Source organism: Carcharodon carcharias, chromosome 12 (assembly GCF_017639515.1).
Source record: "Carcharodon carcharias isolate sCarCar2 chromosome 12, sCarCar2.pri, whole genome shotgun sequence".
In the NCBI taxonomy this organism is placed as follows: Eukaryota; Metazoa; Chordata; class Chondrichthyes; order Lamniformes; family Lamnidae; genus Carcharodon; species Carcharodon carcharias.
This window is the reverse complement of record NC_054478.1, coordinates 43,915,822-43,942,695: the sequence shown is the minus strand read 5'-3', so window position 1 is coordinate 43,942,695 and position 26,874 is coordinate 43,915,822. Positions and strand designations below refer to the sequence as shown.

At 42.7% G+C, this 26,874-nt stretch overlaps 1 protein-coding gene across 1 annotated transcript in view; it reads right to left on the bottom strand.

Annotated features, from left to right (window-relative positions):
* The window catches only part of LOC121284946 (low-density lipoprotein receptor-related protein 1-like), a 1,922,347-nt gene that overhangs the window by 739,727 nt on the left and 1,155,746 nt on the right, over positions 1-26,874 (bottom strand). The window contains exons 25-26 of the mRNA XM_041200912.1: positions 21,230-21,434; positions 5,125-5,289 (exon numbers count right to left, since the gene is read on the bottom strand). Of these exons, the coding sequence (XP_041056846.1) occupies positions 5,125-5,289; positions 21,230-21,434 (370 nt within the window). The remainder of the gene's footprint in view (positions 1-5,124; positions 5,290-21,229; positions 21,435-26,874) is intronic.

The following is a 26,874-nucleotide window of genomic DNA, read 5'->3' as shown; positions in this document are numbered from 1 at the left end:
GGCTGCAGGAGGTCCACCAGACTTCACCAATCCAGCCTGGGAGGTGGTGGCAGTGGTGGTCAGCACCAGCGGAGCACAGAGGAGGTCAGCCATCCAGTGCGGTGCTCTCTTCCTTTCCACCAGGTTAAGTCAAACACCTCATCACTCTCAACATACACTCCCAAGCCCATCACACATCCACAGGGATCTCTTACCTCAAAGGACAACATCACTAACTCAGACATAGCCTCACATCTCCATCAGGCTCAAATCCTCCGGAGCTTGCATCTTCAAACCATCCATGGCTCAGCTCACCACGTAAACATTCCATGTTCCCTTATCATTTGCAGAGCCAAGCGTCCCCATCTGTTTTCATGCAGGAGAAGCTGGGTCAGAATAGGAGGGGGAGGTCCCAGACCAGGGGGCCGACATTAGACCCCTCACTCACTTTGAGGAGCATGCCATCTTGCTGATTGGTGAGATCGTGGACTGTGCCTATAGTGACGGTGAGGTTGGAGGCGAATATCCATATGAGGATCCTGCACCACATCATCCCTCTCTCAACGCAACTGTGAGTGCTCTCCCTCTGCTGCCTTGCACTAATTATCTCTACTTTGGTTCATAGGGAGCTCTGCCAAGCGGTCGCGCCATCAGCCAGCCAGTCCTTCAGCTCCATCCAGGTCCTCACCCCCAGCCAAGAGGATACCTCCTCTCCACCTGCGCATAGGCACACACCTCGGTGAGACCCAGATCTAGAGCAGGCTCGGGTTCACAATCTGGTGGTCACTGCATGGACCAGCAAGAGGAGGCAGGTTCTGCCAAGCTCCCCAGCACATGAAGGACTGCTGGGAAAGAAGCATCTGTCAGGCCCAAGTTAGATGATGAGCCTCTGGATTCGACCTTTCAACTCATTGTGGAGAGTCAACAGAAGAAGGGGGAACATCACGTAGAGCTGTTGAAAGCCCTCAGTTGAGTGGCACATGAGTTGGAGGGGTGCATCTGCCTGCTCTCTGATGAAGTGGTGACCATATGTTCCTGCATGGAGGTCTCCATGAAAAGGGTGGTGGACGCCATGGAGACCCTGGTCCAGCAGAATGCAGAGATGCATGCAGACCTGCACTCCATTGCAGTAGCCTTGGGTGAGTTCCTGAAATGGCAACACGAGAGGGAAACGGCATCCCTCCAGGTGCTCCTTCCCCTTACTCAAGGATTTAAGCTGGGGCCCTCCGGCACCTGAAGGGAGGAGGAGCAGCAGCTGGACACCCCTAGGTCATCCACTCGGGAATCTCAGAGGCTGTCCACGCTCTCCGAGTCCCTTTTGCCTGTGACCCCCTCAAACTTAACCTCTGTAACTACAGAGGGAGCAGCTGGCCCACAGGAGGACAGCCAAAGCAAGTTGGGGTCCCCGAGGCCTCAGCTCTCCAGCGGACAAACGCAAAGTCATCAGAGGCAACAGGGCCAACCATTGCACAGACTGTCTCCACCCTTGTTGCAGATATCAGGGCAGCAACTAGAAGAAGTAGAAGGCCTAGAAAAGTTAAGAAATTCTGATCACAAGTGGTTGCAATGGGTGAACACATTTTGTCACTTGATAACTTGAAAGTTTATTTACTTCCATTGAATAACATGTAATGTTGTTTATCAGCTTCATTTACAGGTTTTGCGAGTCCTCCCCAGAATCTGGAGGGAGAAGTGTGTGTGTGTGTGTGTGTGTGTGTGTGGGGCTGGGTCTTTAGGAGCCTCGTGCAAGCATTCTCCCATTGCATGCAGAGCCTTCATCCATCACACTCATCTCACTGTCCTGAGCAGTTTCAATTCTGCCTGCTGGGGTTCTCTTTCAGTTGTCCATCTGACCTGATCTGCATCTCCACCTATCCACTGATCGTACTCCCATGCAGCACTTGTGCCCGTCCAACACAAGGCTTCGCTTGTGATTTCTGCAAAATGGTAGTTGTCAAAGTTTGAGTTAAGCTCCCCCATCTTTTCCTATCCCCAGCCACCCAAGTCCTTTCCCCCCTTACAGTCCACCCTCCAGCATCACCTCCGACCTTCCCACCATTACCCTACAGTCTGAATCCTTCTCTTCAGGAATGTCCAGGTGAATGTGCACGTTCCCTACCTTCCTGAAAATCCCACCCCCATCCACATTGATCTCTTTGACCTCCTCCTTCCCACCCTCAGGGTCCTTGTTTGCCTCTGTGTGCCCACCAACCACCCTTGCTTCCCTTTCTGCTGTTACTGATGCAGCCTCACCCTCCCACCCTACTAGCCCTCTCTTGCACTCACCATTCCCTCCTACCATGCCCACCCTGAGTTTGCTCCTCAGGAGGCAGTCATTGACTCCACAGAACCCTCCCTTTCACGTTCACCTGGACATTCCACTCCCCTAACACATTTCTCCGCCCTTACTCCTTCCACCCTCTGGACACCTTCCCTTCTCTGAACACCCTCTTCCCTTCCAGACACTTTCCTCCCCTCCAAACTCCTTCCTTTTCCTGGACACCTTCTCCTCTACGAACTCCCTCCCTTACACCTTCCTTCCCATTTAAACCTATCTCCCCACTTGCACCATTCTCTCCTTTATACTCTTCTCCCCCTGTGCTCCCTGCTCCCCCCATACTCCCTCCACCACTCCCCAGATACCTTTGTCCCCACCCATCTCACCCTCATGACACCTTCACCCGCCTTCCCAACCTCACCTCCCAACACCTTCACCCCCCCACCTCATCCCGCCGACACCCTCCCCCCACTCTCCCAACCTAACCCGCCCAACACCTTCACTCCCCCAATCTCAACCCCCCGACACACTCCCAACCTCACCCCGACAACCTCCCCCCACCCTCCTAACCTCACCCCCCTACACCTTTGCCCAGCCCCCCAACCTCATCCCCTCTGACACCTTCACCATCCCCCAGCCTCAAACCCCGACACCTTCACTCCCCCCAACCTCAACCCCTTCCCTAAAACATTTGCCCCACCACCTTCCAACCTCACCCCCTCCCACCCCCGGTGTACCTTCCTCTCCCACTCACACCTAGATCTTCCTCTCCCCACCCACCTACCCCTTGCTGACCATCTGTACCAGCCCATGGCGAAGTGTGTGAAGTTGCACAGCTGGTCTGAAGCATCAACGGAGACCATGGAAGATGGTGTGAGCCCATTGCGCAGTCTGTGAAGTTCCGAAGCCTCAGCGAGGTCAAAGCTGCGGCGTGGAGACCTCCCACCTTCCGAGAGCTGCTTCGCGGCGGAGCCATGTGTATGAGAATCCATCCAGCCTGTGATGCACGTGTTCCTCCAGGGTCCAGTAGCTATAGGGCTCCAGTATCTTCTTCTCCTCAGATGTCCTCAATCTGAGTAAGGCCTTAAAGGTAAGTCCAGACTTCTGCACGTCACGCTTGTCCAGACATGTTCTGGGCTAGTGTGTTTTCCCACCAGTGTAACAGTAAATCAGGTGGAGGGGGATAATTCTGGTCCAGCCTTAATCTGCATCCCATCACCGGGATGCAAATTGGGTTTACACCGGCCTCTAGCAGGATTCACGTTTCGTCATGGCGGACACCGTCAGATGATCCAGCTGTGATTTCACGCCTGTGTGAAACTGATTTCTGCCTCTCCCACCAAACTGTAAACGCCCCCCCTACCCCCGGTCCACCATGATGCCCGCCACCAATGCGAGTGGACAATTCCGCCCAGAGTGTGTCAACCTGTGGTAATTCAGTACACATCCGGGTCAGTTAAAGAACAACTTTAGCAAGACTTGAAACAAGGATCTCAGGGGCCAATCATCATATGCCCAGCAACCCATTTAAATGTGAAAATGCACTAGTAGGCAAATGAAACATTGAGACTAACATTCAGGCCACTGTCTAGCCAATAGTGCTTCTTGAATCAAACTTATTTAAACATTAATTAATGTCCTATAAGAGGAGATCACTGAGGTAGAGTGGAGCAAGACTGAGGAGATTTGAAATCAGGGATGTAAATTTTGAAATTACAATGCTATCGCATTGTAAGTAAAGGGAGTTAGTAAATCTTGGAGGAGAAAAGGGTGAAGGGAGTGTGGGACTAATTGTGGGTTAGCATGCATGTTGAATGATTATGACTGAGTTGAAGCATATGGAGGATTCTTGCAAGGACAGTAACACAGACAGCAAAGGAGAAATCAAGGACTCGTGGTAAAGCAATGGATGTAGGGCTGCAACACCAGAAGGGCAGAGGACGTACGAGGCAGGCAACATTACAGAGGCAAAGGAAAGCAATTGTGATAACAGAGCTGAGGTCACGTTTGAGCATATTATCACCTGAAAAAGGCTTCCCAGGCACAGAACAGTCCACCTCTGCAGCCGCTAAAGTTTCTGAAAAGGTGTCAGGCCCTCTCTGGAATCATCCAGGATTAATCACTTGCTCCCTATTTATTGGGATTTTTAAAGCCCCATAATGAAACCCTCTCAGAATGGGCAAAATCTTCCAGAGAGACTTGGGAAAATCCCCCAGTCACACTTATTGCTGTGGATATTGGGGTTGGGGCAGGGGGACTGGTGAGTGCAAACAGGATATCCAGCTGCAGCCGTCTTAACGAAATACCTCAGTTTTGCCATACTTCAGCCACCCTCTGACAGGCATCAATAAGATCTGCCCAGGGCTGGATCATTATTTTAATGGAGAAACTTTTCATCAGGCTTAAGGTTTTGGCATTGACTGTGGTCCACGCTGTTTGCAGGTTGGAAGATTGCTCTAGTTACAAAGATATAGATTGTTCTAGCTGACGGGGAAAAAAAAGACAGCTTTCCTATCTTTGGGGTTATCCAAAGGTAGTCGAAAATGCGCACCCATTTTTTTTAGATGACGGTGGTGGGTGTGGATTGATGAAAGAAAGATTAACTCCAAGATATCATGGTTGATTTTCATTTCTATTGTAACTAAAATGGTTCAAATCATTTTATAACAGTAAATTCTTAAGATAAGCCGAAGTGAAGCTGCAGATTTTATTGATAATAGGTAAGAGAAAAGAAGCATGTTTCTCAGAACAAAGCCAGAACAATTGTTAGGAGGGGTTAGCAATTGTAATGAGTGAAAAAAAAATAATTACACACATATTTCAGACCCACAGTCAAACTTTTCAGATGAAAAAAGTATTAATCTTACATAGCATCAATCCAAACAATTCGGTTCTCAAGGTAATCCACTGTTAATCCATTAAGCCATCCGCCAGTTCCCAAAGCTTTGTAGATGGCCTTCCTTCCTGCTCCACTCATTGAAGCAACCTCAATACGTGGGAAACTAGAATCCCAATCTGTCCAAAAGAGAATTCTAACCAAAAAAAGCCTTATGAATATTAACATCATTTCACAACATAATGCATGCACTTAGAACTTTTACAGATAGCATTTCTTCATTATTCACTTTTAAAATTCTGAAGCTAAAATCTCATATCAATTGTGGATGTATACATACACACAGTTAATACGGTTTCTCATTGCTGTTGCTTTTCCTGGAATTGTCTATTTTGTTGTCATTTTGTAATTCTATCCATATTTCTATTTATTCTTCACTTTTTTTCCTCTCCTTTTCATTGTAAGGTTCATATCGTCTTCTCATGCTATTGGTATCTCTGTCTTTGCATCTGACTTTTCTTTCTCCCTTTTTCAATTACCTTTTCTGTAAATCCCTTACTCCTGCCATCTCCTCCATCTTTTATATGGTCCTCAATCTTTCTTTATGGCTCTCACACATATTCTTTTCCTCAAACGTTCAATTTCAATTTTTATAGTGCAAGATGAACATTTGGTCTGAAGTGAGTGCTCTGATTGAACAAGAACAGACTGTCCAGGAGCCGCTGTGATGTGTGAAGTTAAAAGAAGAGATACATAAAATTGGGAGACAAGACTTTTCTTGTACAAGCTAATAGACATTTGAGGGAACTCCAATGAATATTATGAGAGAACTGACTGATATAGGGCTGTGAAAACAAAAACCCATGCATTTAGACAAAAAAAAACAATTTGTCTAATGGCTGAGTGCCTCCATTTGTTAATATGCTCGTCTTAGTAGTTGAACTGGGCATGCAGCCAATAATGTTAACTCTAATGTGGAATTTCCAACATATTTCCTCAATGAACCTACTCAGATGACATTACAATCATTAATTCTCTTATTTAATATCAAGTGCATCGGCAAAGTCACACAGCAGTGATTAAAAAGAGATGAATGCACTTGTAGCATTGTAAAGTAATTTAGTAGTTGGGTTAAAATACTATAATAAAGTTTTCAAGCTTCACTCTCAATATCACAGTTTGTGCTGCTGTCTGGTACTGTTAGTTGTTCCCTTGTAAACACTCAAAAGCATCCAATTTTGTTTATTGTTTTGTAATCACTCCCAACCATGTATTTATCTCCTGCTAGGTTTGCCTTCTGTAATTTTTTTACATCAAGGGGAAAATGAGGCAGGTCATTAATAGTGATTGAGAACAAAGTTATACTATTCTAAAGAAGTATGTGACTGTATGACTGAAAGGAAATGCTCATACAATGGTACATTTAGCCTTTCACTTTTTGTTTGCTTTATGTAACCACTGCTGGAAAATATTATTGTTTTAGGAGTTGGCTTTAACATTTGAGTACATCTAGACCATGTTCTCTCAGATGATTAGGTTGAAAAACACTTGGATGTGCATTTATTTGTTATCATTATTTCACCAACATGTACCTACATACTAATGCCAGCATTTGAGGTGAGTCCTACAGTGCAGTAATACGTGTAGATTGAACCCATCTGTGTGGATTGAGTGGGCCTGCTTTATTTATACGGCTGGCTTTCTGCACAGCAATGCCACAGGTGCATTAAATAACACGTTTTCCTGAAATGCATACAGTTTGTGTATGGCTGCATGTTGAGAAATAAATAGACATTTACACTGTATATTTATACCTCACTGCCTTCAAACTGGAGCATAGCAAAGGTTATCATGACAATCAAAAGTGAAAAGAGATGAGCAGAACTCAAGCCCATTTTATTCTCGCATTAACATAATAAATAAATATCTAGTTTTACACAATTTCAGCCTTTTATGAACTGCTTCTTTCTAATACAATCAATACTTATATCTTTCCCCCTTTTGCAGTATACAGTTCCGTCTCATCTTTCCTGATCTTACTACAAATTTAACAGTCAATAACTCCAATCTTGCACTTCAACCCACAGTATTTACTCCAGCATTGATAGGAAAGCAACTTTGTAAACTTTGCCATATACTTCACGACTTTTTTTTCCTTGCCAGTTTTCTTTCTCTCACTTTCTGATGTTGTCAATCCTTTCTGAGGGTGCAATGTCTCAGGTGCTAGCAACCTTGTATTACCTCATTCAAGTGACCATTATGACTGCATGAGCTTTGCAATGTATGTTGGCAGATGGGCAGCCTTATCGTATAATCTGTTCATATATCCTCAATAAGTATAAACACATGCATAATTTCACCAGGAATTACTGAATATTTCAGAAGTGGGAGCCTTGAATTTTCACCACCCTCACCCAAGGACACCGAGACAGATTATAGCACCTCTACTGCTTCCCCGGCTGAAATCGAAACAGGTTAGGGCTCAAACTTGGACCCACATTGTTTCTTAATTAATTCAATGGAATACTTCCCATATTTTTAAATTGTTTCCTTCAAATAATTGTGAGAAGTGGATTTATGCCAAGTTTAAGCCATCCCTTCAAGCTGAAGAATACTTCTAATTTGAAATGTTCAACTTTTTTTTAATGTTTTGGTAAACACAAATTATGAAGTAAAATATGACATTCCTCAGTGCTAATGGTTTGTTTCTGCATTTCAGTGTAGTCTTTTTTTTGCAATTTCTCTTTACTTTTGCCATGTATTTAATAAGAGTAGTTTCAGCAAACAACCATAGTGTTCCCAACAAATAAAAAGTAATAAGAGAAATAGTGTTGACATTTACAAACTTCACATTTTCTAATTACATACTTGATGAAATAAAAATGCCTGGTTAGTTCCTAAAACTGCTCCTACCTGAAGGATTTATTGACAGGCAGTTTGATAGGAAAGCACTTGTGTATACTGTGATTAAGTATATTCCAACAGGGTTTGCCTTTTCACTTATGATTTCCAATGGCTCTTTCAGAATTACTATTGGATCTACTTGATGAACTCCTAACAATTTCACACAATATTCTTCTCATTTCTATTTTAGTATTAGACAGGAATGACTTCCCAAGTAGTTCTGTGCAGAAGGATGTATTTCTCAGAGAGGGAGAGCAAATCAGTGGGTTGCCACTGGAAGATCCTGCATAACTTGTAGCCAGTTACCAAGCAACACTGCTTTTGCCCTCTTATCAATCTCTTAGCCAGGGTATGAGGCCTGGAACATTGTGGAATTAAGAATAAAATATAATTAAAGATTTTTTTAAAATGGCAATGGAACATTTCTAGATTGATTTTGACATATCTCAAAAAGCTGGCTTTCATCTGAAAGATTGCTTATTGCACTCAGTGGATGATAATAGACTTTGACACTGTCTAGACAGCTAATATAAATTTTCTATGTTTAATTTAGCAATCAGTCATGTACAGAATTATAACCTTTGTGGACAAATACCGCTTGCAGACTACATAGCTAGTGATAACGTAGAATTGATCAATTAATAAAGACAATTGTTTAGTTCTGACTAATTAGCTGTGGGTTATATTTCAGTTGGCTGATTTTGTAATTATGTTGTAGCTCACAGTTAATTAAAAGGCATTTTTAAATACTAATGTATAGCTACAGCCTGATTTCAAGCTGAGTACTTAGGTGGATTTTTTTTTTAATTAAAAGATTTGGCCAGAATACATGTTGAAAATATATTCAAATTAATTCAAATATACGTTTTCAGCAAGTACTTAAAATTTGGGTGAATTCAGTAAAAAAAAAATCAGCTTGGGAATTGGTTTGAGATATCCTGAGAATGTAAATGGTGCTATATAAATACAAATTATTTCTTCCAATGTTAAGTCTAGATGCATAGAAACTGAAATTCACATAAAAAAAATCTCTTTGGATAAAGTAACTCAATATTTCACAACTAGCTATAAGGAAGTATATTTGCTAGTTATATTTCGGCATTGCAACCCCATGAATATTAGGGCCCATGGCTAAAGAAGATGCTGGATGTTTTGAATAATATAAAATCAAAATTCATTTCATTATCATGGAGGGGTACCTAGAAGATTATGGTATCTTAAAAAAAATATGTTCAGCTCACTACATGTTCTGATTGAAACTCTGACCAAATAGATGGGTTTTGAAATAACAATACAGGCATCACTTGGATTTGTACATAAACATCTGGCTTCTCTGAATGATGGAAGAAACCTTATTTAAATGGAGTTGCCTTGTCAAGTTTTAGTGGTAGTATCATGAAGTAATTTCCACGCAGATGATAAACCCCAATAATCTATTCTGTTTAAAATGCAACATCCCTACAAATTTGGTGTGTCAAAACTACAGCCCTGAGGCCACTTATGGTTCTCAAACCATGATTATTTGTCCTTGAAGTCCAGACAAATGACTTGCCATTGCCACTTATATTTCTCATATGTTTTTTTTGTTTGAATATTGTGAACTAAGGGGTTTGAAAAAAGGCTGTGAATAATTTAGTGAAAAAAATCTTAAATCAGGACACCTAGGAGAGAAAAAACATAATCATCAAGGCCAGTTTTAGGGCATGCACTTCATGGTGCATGATCACCCCATGGCCTGTCCCATTGAGATAGACAGTACACAAACATCATGCTGCCTCCCCAAGTCAATCATTTCAGTACAAAGCACCCCATGGAATGCACTGCTGACGGGCTGCATGCTCAACAGGGGCCTAGTTAGCATGTGAAGCTAGCATGAGTTTCAGCTAGCCTGCACCTCTTAAAGACAGCATTTTCCTCTCAAAGGGGAACTGTACTTATTGTACAGAAGTTGTTGCAGACTGTCTGTGGAAGACTTGGAGAGAAGCAAAATCACAGAAAATGGTGCAACAGGAAAGAAAGAGGACTTCCCAGGTTTTCTGATGTGACACTGGAGGCATTAGTCTCTGCAATGGGAAGGAGGAGAGGTGCAATGCAGCTGCAGATGTACAGGGGGTCCTCAAGGCATACCCAGAGAAGGGAATAGGTACAGGTGATCAGGGAGGTCAGGCCCCAAGAACCTGATAGCAGTGCCATAAGAAGTTTAATGATCTTACACAGGTAGGCAAGGTCACTGAATGCATCTTCAAATGCTATCTCCTGCTCACTGCTCCCATCAATCTCTGACTCTGCTCATTGCACCACAGATCCATCACCCATCAGCAATCTCAAGCAATCAAGACTCATACCAAACACTTAGATACTCAACCTTATCCTCACATACTCACCAATCTTTAACTCACAGCCATCTCTCACTGCTTCCACATACTTCCAGCTATTCAGCTATGGCAGGCACATTACCCAAACACATTGCAGCAACCTCACTGACATTCTACCATCTCTCTTGCAGGAGAAAGTGGCCCATAACCGCAGGGAGCTGAGCAGAACCAGTGAAGATAGGTATCACCCGAGCCCTCTCAAGTAGATGATTCGCTGCATTAGGGGGATGTTTGTGATTCTGAGGCCATTGCATCCAGCATTGTAGAGAATATTCAGGATGACTGCAAGTTCTTATCTTAAACCCCTTCTCAAATCCCACTTTATCCTCATCATGCTACTGAGAATCAGGTGCAAGCTGCAGATGGTGTGATCATGGTTTTCCACTTCTTCCTCTAGTTAGCTCACTCCAACACTGCGCTTCTGAATTTCCACTTTCAGATACCCAAGAACTGCTGTCTGGCCAGCTACTGTAGCCTTGAAGAGCGTTAACCACACCTGACCTCTGATGAAGAAGCACCATCATTTGATCTTCCACTTGCAGCCACCAGCTCAGATACTGGCATGGTGTGAACCTTGAAGGCTATTATAGAGTTGGGATCAGCACATGGTGAATTACCACCATGGCAAGAGTGGGCTGCAGACAGGCCAGGGGAAAAGGATAGTACATGTAGCAATTCACTGGATGATGAGGTTGCAGATGGGTTCTGCTACAGGAACTCAGTTGCTGAATTTAATGGACTGGCCTACAGGAGATTGCTGACAGGCACGCACGCTGGGATAAAAACAAAAAAACTGCGGATGCTGAAAATCCAAAACAAAAACAGAATTACCTGGAAAAACTCAGCAGGTCTGGCAGCATCGGCGGAGAAGAAAAGAGTTGACGTTTCGAGTCCTCATGACCCTTCGACAGAACTTGCGTTCGAGTCCAAGAAAGAGTATTAAGCTCCCTTATCAAATCTACCTCATTACACATCACTAAATCTAGAATTGCCTGTTCCCTTGTGGGCATTTCAACTCTTTCTTGGACTCGAACGCAAGTTCTGTCGAAGGGTCATGAGGACTCGAAACGTCAACTCTTTTCTTCTCCGCCGATGCTGCCAGACCTGCTGAGTTTTTCCAGGTAATTCTGTTCCTCTCTACGCACGCTGGGATGCTTGGTACCTTGGCAGGCCTGCCATACAGCCTCTTGTCACCGTCATCATATTCTGTTTGTGGGTTGGAAAGGGTGAGCTTTGATAACATTGGAAATTGTAGGTACTCTTCCTGTTTATGTATTAATTTTAAATCATTTTCCAAATTATTCTCAAAAGTTAGGTTATTGCTTGGAGGGTTAATTTATTAGAGCAGAAGAGACAGGATACCTACTTACATTTGGTCAAATCATTACTTTCAAATGATTTTTGGAGTACAAGCATAGAACATGTTATGTTACAATATGGAAAGGAATTTGCAAGAAACAGCAGTGCCATTTCACTGTTTAGTCTCCTTTTCCTTCTTCACAATGCACCTCTGTTATAATGCTCCATCCACTGCAGCTGTCCCCAATGCTTTTATTGGCCGTCCTGAGCTTGCTTTCTTCTTTTTTTTTAAACTCTAAGTCAATATACTTACTTTACACTTTTCCATAGAATCTTAAAATACATGATTGATGGCTTTGGATGAAATGTTGAAACCGACTCCAACTGCCCTTTCAAGTGGCTTTAAATAAACTGTGGTTACTTTTGAAATTTTGTTGGTCAACTGGTGGAGCAGTATAAGATTTGTACTAATGTTTTTCATTATTATCAATGGAATGAAAAGTAATCAGGTTCTACAACGGTCAGGTGACCCACTCTGCCAGTTTACTGTCCAGGTGTTGAAGTTGAGAAGTTCTCCCTCCGTATCACTATTCAGCGAGAGCATCATATCCTGGCCAACATTTAAAAGTCAACCAACATCAGCAAAGACTGCTTCATCGATCATCTATTTTATTGCTATTTTTCAGATCTCGCTGTGTGCAAATTGGCTGTCATGCTTACATTACAGCAGTGACTACACATCAAAAGTACTTCATTTGTCATGAAGCACTTGAGAACTGAAAGGCATGACATGAATAAAAGTTTTTTTTTAATCTAATGTATTTAACATATGCGTCGAGCTTGGGGAAGTAAGTACTTCAAATACAGGCATGGTGTGTATCACTTTGGAACCTTCATGGGGAGGATTTTCCCTTCGTCAGGTGGGTGTGATGGGTGGGCCTGAGTATGGCAGCGCAATGGTCCACTGCCAGCGATCGAGCCCCGACTGTGATTCCACGCTGGCTGGACAATTAAAGAAATGTTCAGCGCTGCTTGGCTGGAGGAGGTGGTGGGGGGGGGGTGGGGGGGGGGGGGGGGGTTGTTGGCAGTGTGGGGTGAGGTGGGCGAATGTGGAAGTCATTGTAGGCGTGGGGGGAGCGCACTGTGAAAGCTCCCTGAAGGCAGAAAACTGCCTCGGGGAGCTAAAGCTTTATAACATTAAAGATAAAGATTTAAAAATTAAGGTAAACATGGCCCCTCATGCGGCTCTGTCACATGAGCAGGGACATGTTAAAAACTAGATTTAAACATTTTTATTTTATTTTTAATTAATATCAGAAACCTCACCCCGCCCGTGGATGAGGTATCCTCATAAAGGCCGCTTGGCCTTTTCGCCCGCCCGTCAAGCGTATGGTTGGATGGGCAGGGAAAAATTCACTTTTATTAATTTATTAATGGGCTTAAAAGACCTCTTAATTGTCAGCGGGCATGCTGCTGACTCCTGTGTGCACCTGTCTACCAAAATATCGCGCAAGGGTGGGATGACGTTGGGACCCTTGCCCGACACCATCGCATGCTATTTCACGTTTATGCATATTGAGCGTGCGCCCGCCTGCCAAGGTAAAAATCCAGCCCTATGTTTATTACTCTTATTTTACTTGAAAATTTCAGCTTTTTTCGCATTATTTTTCCCATATTTCTGTGTAAATATTTTATTTTTTAATTGGGGATATTGTGGCCTTTCTCTGCTGTCCAGATTCAGCTTTTGCACTGTGACACTGGAGCGAATTCTAATGTTACAATGATGAAGCCACTTAAAAGTTGGGAACAGTTTTATTACTGTAATATTAGGACATAAAATTATTGAAAGGTAATTCTAATTAAAAGCCAAGAATTAAAAACTTGAAACATTCTCCCCTTATTCTCTTTTTAAAAAAATTCTAGTTCATCTAAGTTTTCTCCATCATTTTCTCTTAAAAAATCTTTTTAAAAATGTTGACCTTTTCTATGTTGTTCCTCATGTTTTCTATTGCTCATTTAGGGTAATGGAAATGGGGAACAAGTCAATGACTCATTCATCTTTAACAAGTCATGACAAAAATAGGCTTGTCATCAAGACTGTGTAATAATTATAGTTTTGGGAAATGTAGGACTGAAGCTTTAAGAATAATCCTGTGTTATAAGATCACGTGATCTGTGTAAACCAATGTGCTAGCAGTGGGGGGAACCTCTACAAGGGAGTTCTTCTTTAGTTATGGAGTTTGATGCAAACGTGTAGATGCTGCTGCTGCCTTGTAAATCAAGTTAAATGTTTCCACTGAGAAAAGTTGGCTGAAGATCAACTCTATAACAAACATAGATGAATCTTCTTAGGTAATCCCTGGGGATCAAGGGTGGCTTGCTTTCACTCCGGTTCGGTGGGTCCTGAGATGGCTGATAAGTCCAATGTGCGAACTGCAGACACTGCCACATGGGAGGCAGGTGGTGCTTGAAGGGTTGAGTAGGTGGGCTGCTTGGAGGTATGTGTGCCTCCCCTGACTCCTCAACTTCGCCTCTGCACATTCGCAATGAAACTTCTTGATGTGTTCCGTGCCTTCCTGACATGGCCTTCTCAGTTTTGGTCGGTTGCAAGCCAGGGTCTCCCATGAGTTGGCGGGTTATGTTTGATCTCTTAAAGGATGCTTTGAGAACATCTGTAAGCATTTCTGCTGTCCTTCTGGGAGTCTTCTGACTTGACCATGTTCTGAGCAGAGCAGCTTCTGGGGCTAAGCATAGGAATGATGTGGCCGATCCAGCAGAGTTGGTTTTTGAATGATTAGCGGCTTGATGCCAGACAAGCTGACTCGATCTTTGCTGCACAGCAAATTCAAGAAAAACACAAAGAACAGCGCCAACTGATGTACTTGCCTATCTTGCCACCAGATTTGGAGAATCTTGCACTGCTCCAACAAGTCACTGCTGCCAAAGATGCTCTGACAGGCGAGACTCATGAGTTTTGCAGGCAGGTTCATTCGCACTGGGTGCTGTGGCGCTCAGGCAGGGTTGCACTCTACCAGCAGAGACCAGCATGGGGACAGTGGAGGGGGGGGTGGGGTGTAGAATATGCAGAGACATGAGGGTGAAAGGAATGGGTGGGGCGGGGGAGGGATGGCAGGCAGAGGGCTGACCAGGGGGTGGGTGGGGGTGTGTGGGCGAGGATATTAGGAACATGGGAAGGAGGGGGGAGGGCGGGTGGCAGGTAGGTTGAGGTGCGCCATTCCCTCTCGCCTAGCCACTGATCTGACCATTGGACTCGAACTCAAGTTCTGTCGAAGGGTCATGAGGACTCGAAACGTCATCTCTTTTCTTCTCCGCCGATGCTGCCAGACATGCTGAGTTTTTCCAGGTAATTCTGTTTTTTTTTGGATTTCCAGCATCCGCAGTTTTTTTGTTTTTAGCTCAAAGATCTGTTTGCTTCCATAGTTTAGTTGTTCTAGGATCATACCAATGACTAGAAGTCAGATTCCTCTGGGCCCTTAGAGTGGTGTGTCTGTTGTTCGAAGCCAGACGTATTTTAGCCATGGTTCTTTGTTTGTCAGGACTGTAACGCTAGCTCCGGTGTCTAATTAAAAATTTGTTAAATGGCCATTGACTGAAATGTCCATTTTCCAAAATGACAAGCCAAGATCTTTGACCTCACCCAAAAAATATGGCTGTCTGTCTTCCGGGCTAGCAGGCTTGATCTCACGGATAAAGAGATTTTGCCCTGCACAGCTTGCCATGGTGTTCAATCCTGTTGCACTGAAAGCATTGGGCTGAAATTGCAGGATATTGATCTCACCTGTGAGGGGCGCTTTGCTGCATAGCATAGGCATGGTTGATCTACTGGCCGGTTAGGATATTGGTTTACCCTGGCCTGGAGTGTTCCTGTGTCTTTGTTGTTTAACTAGCTGAACTATGGATTGGCCTCTGCATGATTTATTCTCTCCCCTTAAAATGGTCCTGTACTGATCAGAGTTCTGACTGTCTAACTATCTGGATTGGCTTTTCCAGAGTTAGATCTTCCTTTGCTTGCAGGGTGTCAGAGAGTGCACCATCTGTTACTCCTACCACTATTCTCTCTCTGATGAGTTCCAATTTTAAATCTCCATATTTGCAAACTTCTGCTATCCTGTACAGATTATTAATGAATGATTCAATAGGTTCTCCTGGATGTTGGACTCTCCATTTATTCATATGTGATCCTTTTCTACGAATGCTATCTGGCAATTTGTGAGGCCCTTAGCTAAATTCAATCCTGTGCTGGCCCAACATAGGTATGAAATCAGTTCAAGGAAGTGAATTCCAGAACAATTGTTCCATTCCTCAGCATCAACACCCTTCACCTTGATCAGTGTAGAGATTCACCCAAAGGCCTTAATGTTAAAAAGTGAAGCAATAAATTCTTATGGAAAATATCTTATAATTCAAATAATGATCTACCTAATCACGCAACTTGTACATTGCTTACAGCTGGAAAAAACATGAATGCAGGTCATCTGGACAAATTTCATGGTTTGCACACAGAGCAATTTAAAACATTGTCACATGGGCAGCAACCTGATAGAACAGGTCGCCTGCCCATTTTAGAACAAGGCTACCACCTACCTAGTGCAATGGTGCATTCCTTTTATAAAATTTAGCCATCAAATGCAACAATAACTGACATAATCCTGATCACGTTACACCCCATCTCCTGAAACAATCTAGTGAACTTGATCACAAATAGACCCTACAAGTGTGTAATTTACCATTAACATTTTAGATCTTTCATTAATTCAAACCCAGGCTTTCAATATTTTACCCACACATGAAAATTTTATCTGAAAAACACTCAATATTCATTGAAGTCCATTTTGCAATTATGGCATTTGCCTTTTAACACATTTTATGTATTTTTTTTACATCACTGATCACAAGATTCTCAATCTACAACACAGTGGTGACAGTAACCCAATTCAAAATTACTTTCAAATTCTGCTGTTGAACTAAAGAAAATTCTTACTAAATAACCAATAATAAAAATAAGTTTTTTGCAGACATGGGCAGGAATATCCACCCCCCCCCCACCCCCCCCCCCCCCCACCCCCCATTGGCGTCGGGGGTCATGGCAGGCATGAGCGGACAATATTGCGAGGAGGCCAAAAATTGGTTTTAGACCATTGTGAAACCAATTTGCAATTGTCCACTTCGCCTGACAATGGCGGGCCACCTTTCCCATGGTCCAACATCGGGAACCTAATTTCAGTACATTTGCATCTCATCACCTTGCCTGCCCGCTGGGATCATCCTGCCACGTTGAATCATCCAGGCACATCAGGGTGATTGCACCCCACCGTGTTCCACAACTGAACATAAGCGACGTGCGCCTGGCGAGCTGCACTTCATTCGGGACTTCGAGGTTTGTTTGCCATCTTTGCTTCGGGCAGCATTTGCAGTCATCAGCGCCAGGTTTCTCAGGCAGCACTATATCATTTTTAGGGGGGCTCACAGGAAGGTCTCTACATATCAGACCAGCCATAAAGTGGGGGAGGGGGGGGGGTAGGTGGGTTTTTCAATGGCTGCAGGTCTTGCTTGGGGAAGGGGCAGAAATGGCCTTAGGCAAGGGAAGACGCTGCAGGGATGGGGCTGCACTGGGGAAGGGGGGTATCCCAGGGTATGTCTGGGGTCACATATTGATCTGTGCAAGTGGCCTCAAGAGAGTGAGGGCTGAAGAGGCAGTCTCCAGAGGAAATGAGGCCAGATGAAGATGTGAGAGTTTGTGTGAGAGAGTGAATAGTGATGTCCCTTGAGCTGGCAGTGAGTGAGATGCCAGTGAATATGTGATGGGCTTGAGTGTGTGTCAGTTTAGAGTGATGAGATGGTTGCCTTACCATGGCAGCACAGAGGAGATCATTCAACCTCTTTCTGCACTGGATGGCGAACCTCTTGTGTGCAGTGTTGGCACTGACCACCTCTGCCACCACCTCCCAAGCCGGAGTGGAGACATTGATGGGCCTCCTGCGGGGGTAGAGGACATTGCGGTGGCCCTCCATGGCGTCCAAAAGACGTTCCAGAGGCACATCAGAAAAATGGTGGGCTGCAGTCATCTTGCCTTTTGGGGCCATGTTTTCTGTGCAGCCGTCCTGGGCTGCAAGCACTGAGAGCTGTGTGTGCAGCTGCAGTTCAAATATGGCAACCGGTGTGAGGAATTGGCGAGGTGAAGGCAGGTGAATTGGAGGAAGCCCGCCAGTGAAACAGTGTGTTTCCCATGACTGCATAAATAATGAGGCAGGACGGGAATGGTGCGAAAACCCGCCATTGCGACCAACAGGTAAAATGTTGTTTTACACGCTCGCCACTGCACTTAGTGCAATTCTAGGGCGTTTCCACCCATGGTGATGCAGAGCCAGATGAAACAGATTCTTATCTCTCTGGGCTGAGTGATAGGAATGTCAGCAGAAAAAACATACACTTGTCACAAAGTTGCCACTGCCATCTCTAGGAACACCAAACTCAGAGTCACGTGTAACTAACTCTTCCTTTCTGCCACAATCACCAATAAAACTAGTTCTTCTGGCTGCCCCTCCCATGATCTAAAAGGTCCTCTCCCTTTCCACAAACACTAAAATATGTCCGATTACTCTATCCTGTATTGTGCCCTGTTTAGGGAAGATAATCACCATCCACTAAGGTACTTTCAGTACATTTGTTCCTTTATGATCATTCAGCTTGACTATTTCTCGCAATCCTACATTCCTTCCATTTCTCACTACTTCTACTCTCCTCTCCTGACCTTCCCTCTTCTGCCTTTTTTCTCTTTCCTCCTCTCTTTCTGTTACTCTGACCCTCCCTCCTGTTCTCTTTCCCAGTCCAAACCTATTCCGAGCTTCTAATTCTGTTTGATCTGATCAATGCATTTGATCTTGACTTTCTCTGTTCACTGGAAGATCAACTAATGGGTATAGGTGTGTGTACTTGATATATAACATACACCAAATATACATTTTTAGAGCATCCGTCAGATTCCAGATGTCATATTTCAAAATACTAAAGAACCTGTAAACGTTGAGTGTTGAAAAGAAAAGGAATGCTATTTTTTTCTGATCTCAAGCTGGAAATTTACAAGCACCTGGAAATTGGCATAAATTCCCTCACCAAAAACAATAAAACTCTGATTTAACACAGGAGTTAAACAGCTATCTATCAGCCCACCCACCACAACTGGAAGTAACTGGACAGTGGACTTAAAGGAACCAGCCAGAATTAGCAACCTAACATAACCATGGGCAGAAATTTTTGCTCAGCGGGTGCGCACGTGCCCAGTCCGCTCGAGCATGAAACGTCACGCGTTGACGTCAGCTGAGTGTGCCGGCATCAATGCGCAGTCGCGCAATAGTTCGGTCAGCGGGTGCGCATCAGAGCCGGCAGCCGACAATTAAAAGGCCTGTTAAGGCCATTATGTAATCAATTAAGTTCAATTTTTAACTGCCCGTCCAAACAGCCTTTTCATTTTTTGGGGAATCTCATCCACGGGTGGGATGAGGTTTCCTAAAGCAAATAAAAATAAAATAAAAACTTTGATTTTTCATAAATAGCACCTCCCATGAGGGGACATGTTTCATTACATTTTGTTTTCATATCCCTTCATCTCCCTGAGACAGCTCTGTGCCTCAGGGGGATTATGAAGCTCACTCACCCGCATATGTAAAGTTCGCCCTCGGCCCGCTTGCCCTCCAGCCCCCTCACCCACGCCCCCCTCCAACTCCACCTCCCTGAACAGGCAGTGCTCAGCACTCAGCACTGCCGCTCGTGTTTCACGCTGGGCGGGCCTTAATTGGCCCGCTAGTGTGAAATCGTGGTCCGCTGCTGATCGCGGGCGGCAGTTGGCTTCCTGACCACCCTCACCCACCCATGCCAAGCACCCCAGGCAAGGGCAAAATTCTGCACCATGCTTTAAACTATGCATCACAACAGCACAGGAGATTAATTATTTTTGAATATGTAATATGTAAATAATAATTGCCATAACTTCATGGAATGATTTTTTGAGCTTTTTAAGCTATTTGAAAGTTGATGTTTGAAAGTAGTTTGAAATAGAAGCTATGCTTAGTTATCATTTTTATAAATAATTACTTAAAATCTATAGCACAGAACAGTCCATTCATTCCAAATGGTTGTATTCCTCAGAAGTTTCCTCACACTCAAATTATCTATTGCTTCCTTACCCTTATATCCTTCTATTCTATTCTCCCTATATGGATAAAGAAGTGAAAACCAGTACTTTATTTGCACTCTTTATGATGAAAACTTGTTATATAAAATATTAATTTATAATGTCATCAGCTGGACAGTTATTACTTTATAATGTCATCGGCTGGACATATGTATCATATATCTAGATAGAATTCTTTGAGAAGAACACTTTCGCTAAGGACACTGGCTTACAGTAACTATTATATTGCATTTGCACAGAACATAAGCTGCTTTACAGAGATACAGAGTCCATGGAGCTCTCAAAGACAGTGGCAAAGATAAGCTGGTTAAGCCCAGATTGAAACCAGAGAGAGGTTATGTTGCCCAGCTCTTGGGTGTAAAAGATAGCAGATTTGAAGTCAGAGAGACTTTCACAAGGGCAACAGCCTTACCCCTTCTCTTTTGTTTTCCTACAACATTTCTCATCAAAGCAGAGCTGTTTGTGATTTGAAAACCCACTTGAAGACCTCATTGCTGTAAACCAAGAGTTCTTAAGGGAGGATTCTGAATCAACACCACTGTCCCCAAGAGAAAAAAAAGTGAATCTGCCAGCCTCACCTGCAGACTGACTGCTCGAGTGAGAAATCCTAGTACTAATAGCTACTGTGGAAAGTGACCCTTCAGGTATAAACAGGCACCTGGACAATCCATGAATAATTGTTTTTCTGACTTCACTTGTTACTTGGCCAAGTTTGTATGATCTGATGCTCTGTAGAACTTTATCTCTTTTTCATGCTTGGGAGGGTTATGTGTGTGTTTCTTTGCATTTGTGGGTAGTTGGACATATTTGTACACATAAAATCTTTTATTAATAATTTCTGCATTTTTGTCTGAGTGAGTGTTCGCAATTTAACAAATTCTTTACTTGTTAGCTTAAGGAACATGGCTGGCTGAGCTACATAGAGTTAAGCATATATATTGAATTGGCATTATCTCCTCCCTTTTAAATTCAAATTGTGTTATAACCAACCCAGCAGTGGATAAAGAGAGGAGCCAGTACACCCCTCCTAACTTGGTCATAACAATATCTTTAATAACTTGTCTTATTATTTTTAGTGATTTATGCAGCCGATTTCTCAGGTTGCATTGCTTCTCTGCCCCTTTTAGTTTCTTACCATATTATATTTTGCAAACAATTGATCTCTATTACCTTATCCTCCAGGACTCAAAAATAGCAGCTATGTTTTTTTTATCTTGTTAATTAAAAGCTAAAATACTTTTATTGCAGCAACATCCCTTTTTCCCTGTGTTTCACATGCAAGATAAAAATGATGCAGTGAAGTACCTTATTTTCAGTTTTCTGTAAAACAAGATTTGCAAACTAACCCATATCGAGGATCCAAAGCTATGGCCCGTGGATACACCATAGAACCTGCGATTAAGGTAGTCCTCATGTTGCCATCTAGTTTTGCTACTTCAATCTGCTCCATTTTGCTGTCTATCCAGTAGATGTTTCCGGCAATCCAGTCCACAGCTAACCCTTCGGGAGTGTCTAGACCATGCTGTACAATGACTTCCACACTGCTTACAGCTGAAAAAACAACCACGTCATTCCTATAAACATCAAGGTTAGATATATTTAATTTCTTCTCCAATAATAATTGGCATAATCATGTTCATCTTGTACAAAATCCACTGACTAATCTGGAAAAAGTAACCCAAAATAATGAATCACATTTACATCACACAACTTTGCACGGCCAAACTGTTTGATATTTTATATATTTGTTGGATTCAAAAGTGTTCATTTGCCACGGTTTGCCCATGCAGCAAAATGTTATCCAACAAACCCACAATGAATGGAAAACAAACTGGTTTGAAACTGACTGATCCTTCTGTTTTCATTTTGGCATTTAGAAGATGTGAAGCAATACTTAATGCAGCTGCTTCTCGCTGGTTGGAAAAGCATTAAAACTTAAAAACAAGGAAAATAAATTTTACTTGAACATCCTAAGAATTAGTAGGCTGGTAGCTCAGCATTTGGTGCACTTAATGGCACGAGAGCAACATTTCTACCCCATGTCATTCTGCTTCTGCTTGAGTTGTGTCGGCATTACAGACTAATATCGGTACTCCACCAACATTTATCTGGGTACTGCTACCTAAACCAGGTATGAAATGGTTGTCCAGATAATGAAAACTTTGAAGTGGAAATGATCTAAAGCTGGGTGTTGAAAATTACAAATGATGGGGCTGTGACTATTTCCTTTGGCAGCTTGTTTCATTGTGGGATTGTCCTTGGGAAGAAAGATTGTTGATACACTGTCTTAGGAATAAGTGATCTTTGTAGCTTGTGGGAGATGGCTACCTCATGTTGTGTCATTGCCAGAGGGCACCAGATACTTGTTTTCTGGCAATTTTCACCAGCCATTCCATATTTTATAGAACATGCTGAGTCTATTTTTCTCCCTTCTTTGCTGTGGTGATTCCCATTCTGAACCTTTGACCAAAGATGAGGCACTGGTGTATTTCCCATACTGATTTGTGCAGAATCGTGCAACATGCCTTTAGATCAGAATTACCTGGAAAAACTCAGAAGGTCTGGCAGCATCGGCGGAGAAGAAAAGAGTTGACATTTCGAGTCATGACCCTTCAACAGAACTGATCAGTTCTGTTGAAGGGTCATGAGGACTCGAAACGTCAACTCTTTTCTTCTCCGCTGATGCTGCCAGACCTGCTGAGTTTTTCCAGGTAATTCTGTTTTTGTTTTGGATTTCCAGCATCTGCAGTATTTTGTTTTTATGCCTTTAGATCACTTCAACCTGGCCATATAAGGATTCCACATACAATTTGCGTACTCCAAAATCGGATGAACAAAGGTTTGGTAAACTATAGCTAATATTTTTGATTCCTCCTCAGAAATCCAAGAACCCTGTTGGCTTTGGATATTATCTGCTATATGTGGAACCTCCATTGAAGATTGTTTTTAAGATGCACCCTCAGATATGCTTGTGTATCTACCTGTTGGAGAATTTGATTACAGAACATAGGGTTATCTGTCGGTCAATCCATTTTGTTGGTAACGTGCGTGACATAGCATCTTTTGGCATTGAATGCCATCTCCCATTGGTCCATCCATTCACTGCATGAATAGCTCCAATACTCAACCCAGATATTTTCAGGGATACCCAAAAGAGTCTATGCATTTACCCAGAGGTAACATTAATAGGCTAACCACCTTATCCCTCCCCTTTGCCAATTAGTCTAGGTAAAATTGTATATTCTTCACCTTTTTAATATTTCTATACTAGTACCTGGTTTGTTCAGACCTGTGCATCCATTGGAAAATATGCAAGAAAAGCAGATCAAAATAAGGGGAAAAGGTACATTTTAGTGGCAAAGTCTGATCAGGACATGGGAAAATCAAGTCCTATGAAATGCATAACCTTTATTTCTGATGTTACATACTATATTATATAAAATTAAAATTCTGTACAAAATTATGATTGAAGAGAGAAAACTTAATATTATATTTGTATCTAAATTCACTGGTCACATTTTTGAAACTACAACAACTACAAGGACTTTACCATATTGTATAACTTCAGGGTTGCCTTGTACAGTTTCTGATTTGCAAGATTTTTGCTTGCATCAAAATGAAGTCTAAACTTAAATGGCTGATCTTTCAAAAAGACTTGCACTGAGCTTCAGTCTTTATCAATCAATTATACAGTTGGGTTGATGAGTATTAAATCCTTTTGGCAGCAAAGAGTTGGATTTAAGTGAGGTAAAATCTCACCATGAGTTGAAGAAATGCCACCACAAAGTAACTCAGCAGTTAGTATCACTTGAGTAGAAAGGCTGCACTCAACACTGACTTATGTGTTTTCAGACAGCATAGCTTGGCATCCTCATTCTCATTTTGAACTGGCATCTTAGTTAGAAATAAGAATTGGTACGATCTAGAAAAAGCTACTAAGTCCTTCAAAACCTTTTTATTACATCTCAACTCCAGTCAACATCATCATGCCTCTTTTTGTTATTTTGTGAACCTACTTATACTTTTCACTCAATAATCAACCTAGTAACTTAGCATACAAGTCTCTTACCTTCTGTTTAAAAGAAAAAAACATAATTGCCCTTCCTACTCCTAATGCTCTAGTCCTTTAAATAAAAACTAAATAAAAATAAATACCCGGCAGGTCAGGTAACATCCGTGGAGAGAAGAACAGAGTTAACATTTCAGGTTGATGACTTTTCATCAGGACATCGACCTGAAACTTACCTATTTCTCTCTCCACCGATGCCGCTTGACCTGCTGAGTACTTGCAGCATTTTCTGTTTTGCTTTCAGACCTTCAACATTGACGGTGGGCAGAATTTTGCCCTTGATGGGCGGGAGGGCCCCACCGGCTCGGCGGCGGGTGGGCAGCCGATCGCCGCCGCCGAAACAGGCCCCGCCGCCATTTTGAGTGGGCGGGCCAATTAAGACCTGCCCAGTGGGCCATGCGATGGGAAGTGCTATGCGCTATGCACTTCCTGTGTAGGGAGGGAGGGCTTCCCCAACTGTCAAAGTGCGCTCTTTCACACATGCGCACGAAAGAGTGCACAGCTCTCTGAGACTAAGTGCTGTCTCAGGGAGAGCGCTGAAAGTTTTATAAACTTAAAAAATAGAAAAGTAAAAAAATTATTAACATGTCCCCCTCATGTGACAATGTCACATGGGATGGGACATGTTAATAAATATCACATAAAGCTTATTAAAGTTTTTTAAAACAGACATGAAACCTCATCCTGCCAGTGGATGATGTTTTGTGTTTTTTTCAGAAGCCCGCAGGGGCCCCTGGCCAGCCTTAAGCTTTGATGGGCAGCGCCTTTAATTGGCTTAATTATCCTGTCAATTTCCTCAATCGGCCACTGACTGGTCGGCGGGCAGACAGCTGATTTCGCTATGCCCCTGCCTTCCTGAATATTTAAATGGGGTGGGATGATGTCGGGGGTTTCCCCCAACCTGTGTCATTTTTGTGTCGGTGATCGGGCCCCTGCTCCCAACTAACCAATGGAAAACTTTTGGCCAGTATTTTCCTCTTGTGTTTGATTGTAATCTTTGACCTTTAGTCTTCTGGTATATTAATTCTACACTATAATGGACAATTATTTGTACTGATGCATTGATCAACTTTGTGGATTTAAACTCTGCACCCATCCAAAGTCAAACAAAACAAAGTAAATTAAGATGGGCTAACCCCACTTTGTAAATTTAATGAATTCAATATATGGATACCATATGTCATCATTACTAGAAAGGTTAAGATGATATCAAACTTAAAGAAAAAGCATATAATTGTGCAAGGATAGGTGAAAGGTCAGAAGATTGGATAGAGGGTAAGGAACAGCAAAGGATGAGTAAAAGATTAATAAGGAGGGAAAAATTACAGTACAGGAGAGAAATAGCCAGAAATATAAAAACAGATAGTAAAAGCTTCTATAAATATTTTAAAAAGAAATGAGTTAACAAGGTGAGCATTGGTCCAATAGAAAGTGAGTCTGAAGAATTGATAATGGAAAACAAGGAAATGGCAGATGAATTGGACAGGTATTTTGCATCAGTCTTAACTATAGAGGATACGAACAACATCCCAGAAGCAGCCATAAATCAGGAAATGGAAGGGAGGGAGGAACTCTGGAAAATTACAATCACCAGAGAAGCAGTACTGAGTAAATTATTGGAGATGTGTGCTGATAAGTGCCTGGGTCAGATGGACCTTATCTTAGGGTCTTTAAAAGAAGTGGCTAGTGAGATAGTTGATGCGTTGGTTTTATTTTTTTCTAAAATTCCCTAGATTTGGGGAAGGTCCCATTAGATTGGAAGATAGCAAATGTAACTCTATTATTCAAAAAGGGAGGGAGGTAGAAAGCGAGAAACTGCAGGCCAGTTGGCTTAACATCCGTCACAGGGAAAATGTTAGAAGCCATTATTAAAGAAGCTATAGTCGGGCACTTGGATAAGTTCAAGATAATCAGGCAGAGTCAACATGGTTTTGTGAAAGGGAAATCATATTTAACCAATTTATTGGAGTTCTTTGAAGGATTCACATGTGCTGTGGAGGACCAGGTGGATGTACTGTACTTAGATTTTCAGAAGGCATTTGATAACGTGCCACATCAAAGGTTATTATGAAAAATAAAAGCTCATGGTATGAGGGGGAACATATTGACATGTGTAGAAGACTGGCTGGCTAACACGAAGCAGAGAGTAGATATAAATGGGCCTTTTTCAGATTGGCACGACGTAATGAATGATGTGTTACAGGGATCAGTGCTAGGACCTCAACTGTTTACAATTTATATAAATGACTTGGATGAATGGATGGATGGGATGGATGGGATGGTTGCCAAATTTACTGATGACAAAAAGATAGGTAGGAAAGTAATTTGTGAAGAGGACATAAGGAGGCTACAAACAGATCTAGATAGGTTAAGTGAGTGGGCAAAGATCTGGCAAATGGAGTATAATGTGGGAAAACATGAAATTGTTCATTTTGGCAGGAAGAATAAAAGAGAGACTTATTATCTAATTGGTGAGAGATTGTAGAGCTCCGAGATGCAGAGGGATCTGGGTGTCTTGGTGCATGAATCACAAAAGGCTAGTATGCAAGCACATCAAGTAATTAGGAAAGCTAATAGAACATTATGATTTATTGCGAGGGGAATTGAATACAAGAGTAGAGAGGCTATGCTTCAGTTAAACAGAGCACTAGTGAGACCACATCTGGAATACTATGTACTGTATTGGTCACCTTATTTAAGGAAGGATGTAAATGCGTTGGAGGCAGTCCAGAGAAAGTTGACCAGACTAATACCAGGTTGTATTAGGGGCAGGGCAGGTTGTCTTATGAGGAAAGGTTGGACAGGCTAGACTTGCATCCGCGGGAGCTTAGAAGAGTAAGAGATGACGTGACTGAAACATAGGGACTTGACAGTGTGGATGTGCAGAGGATGTTTCTTCTTGTGCGAGAATCTAGAACTAGC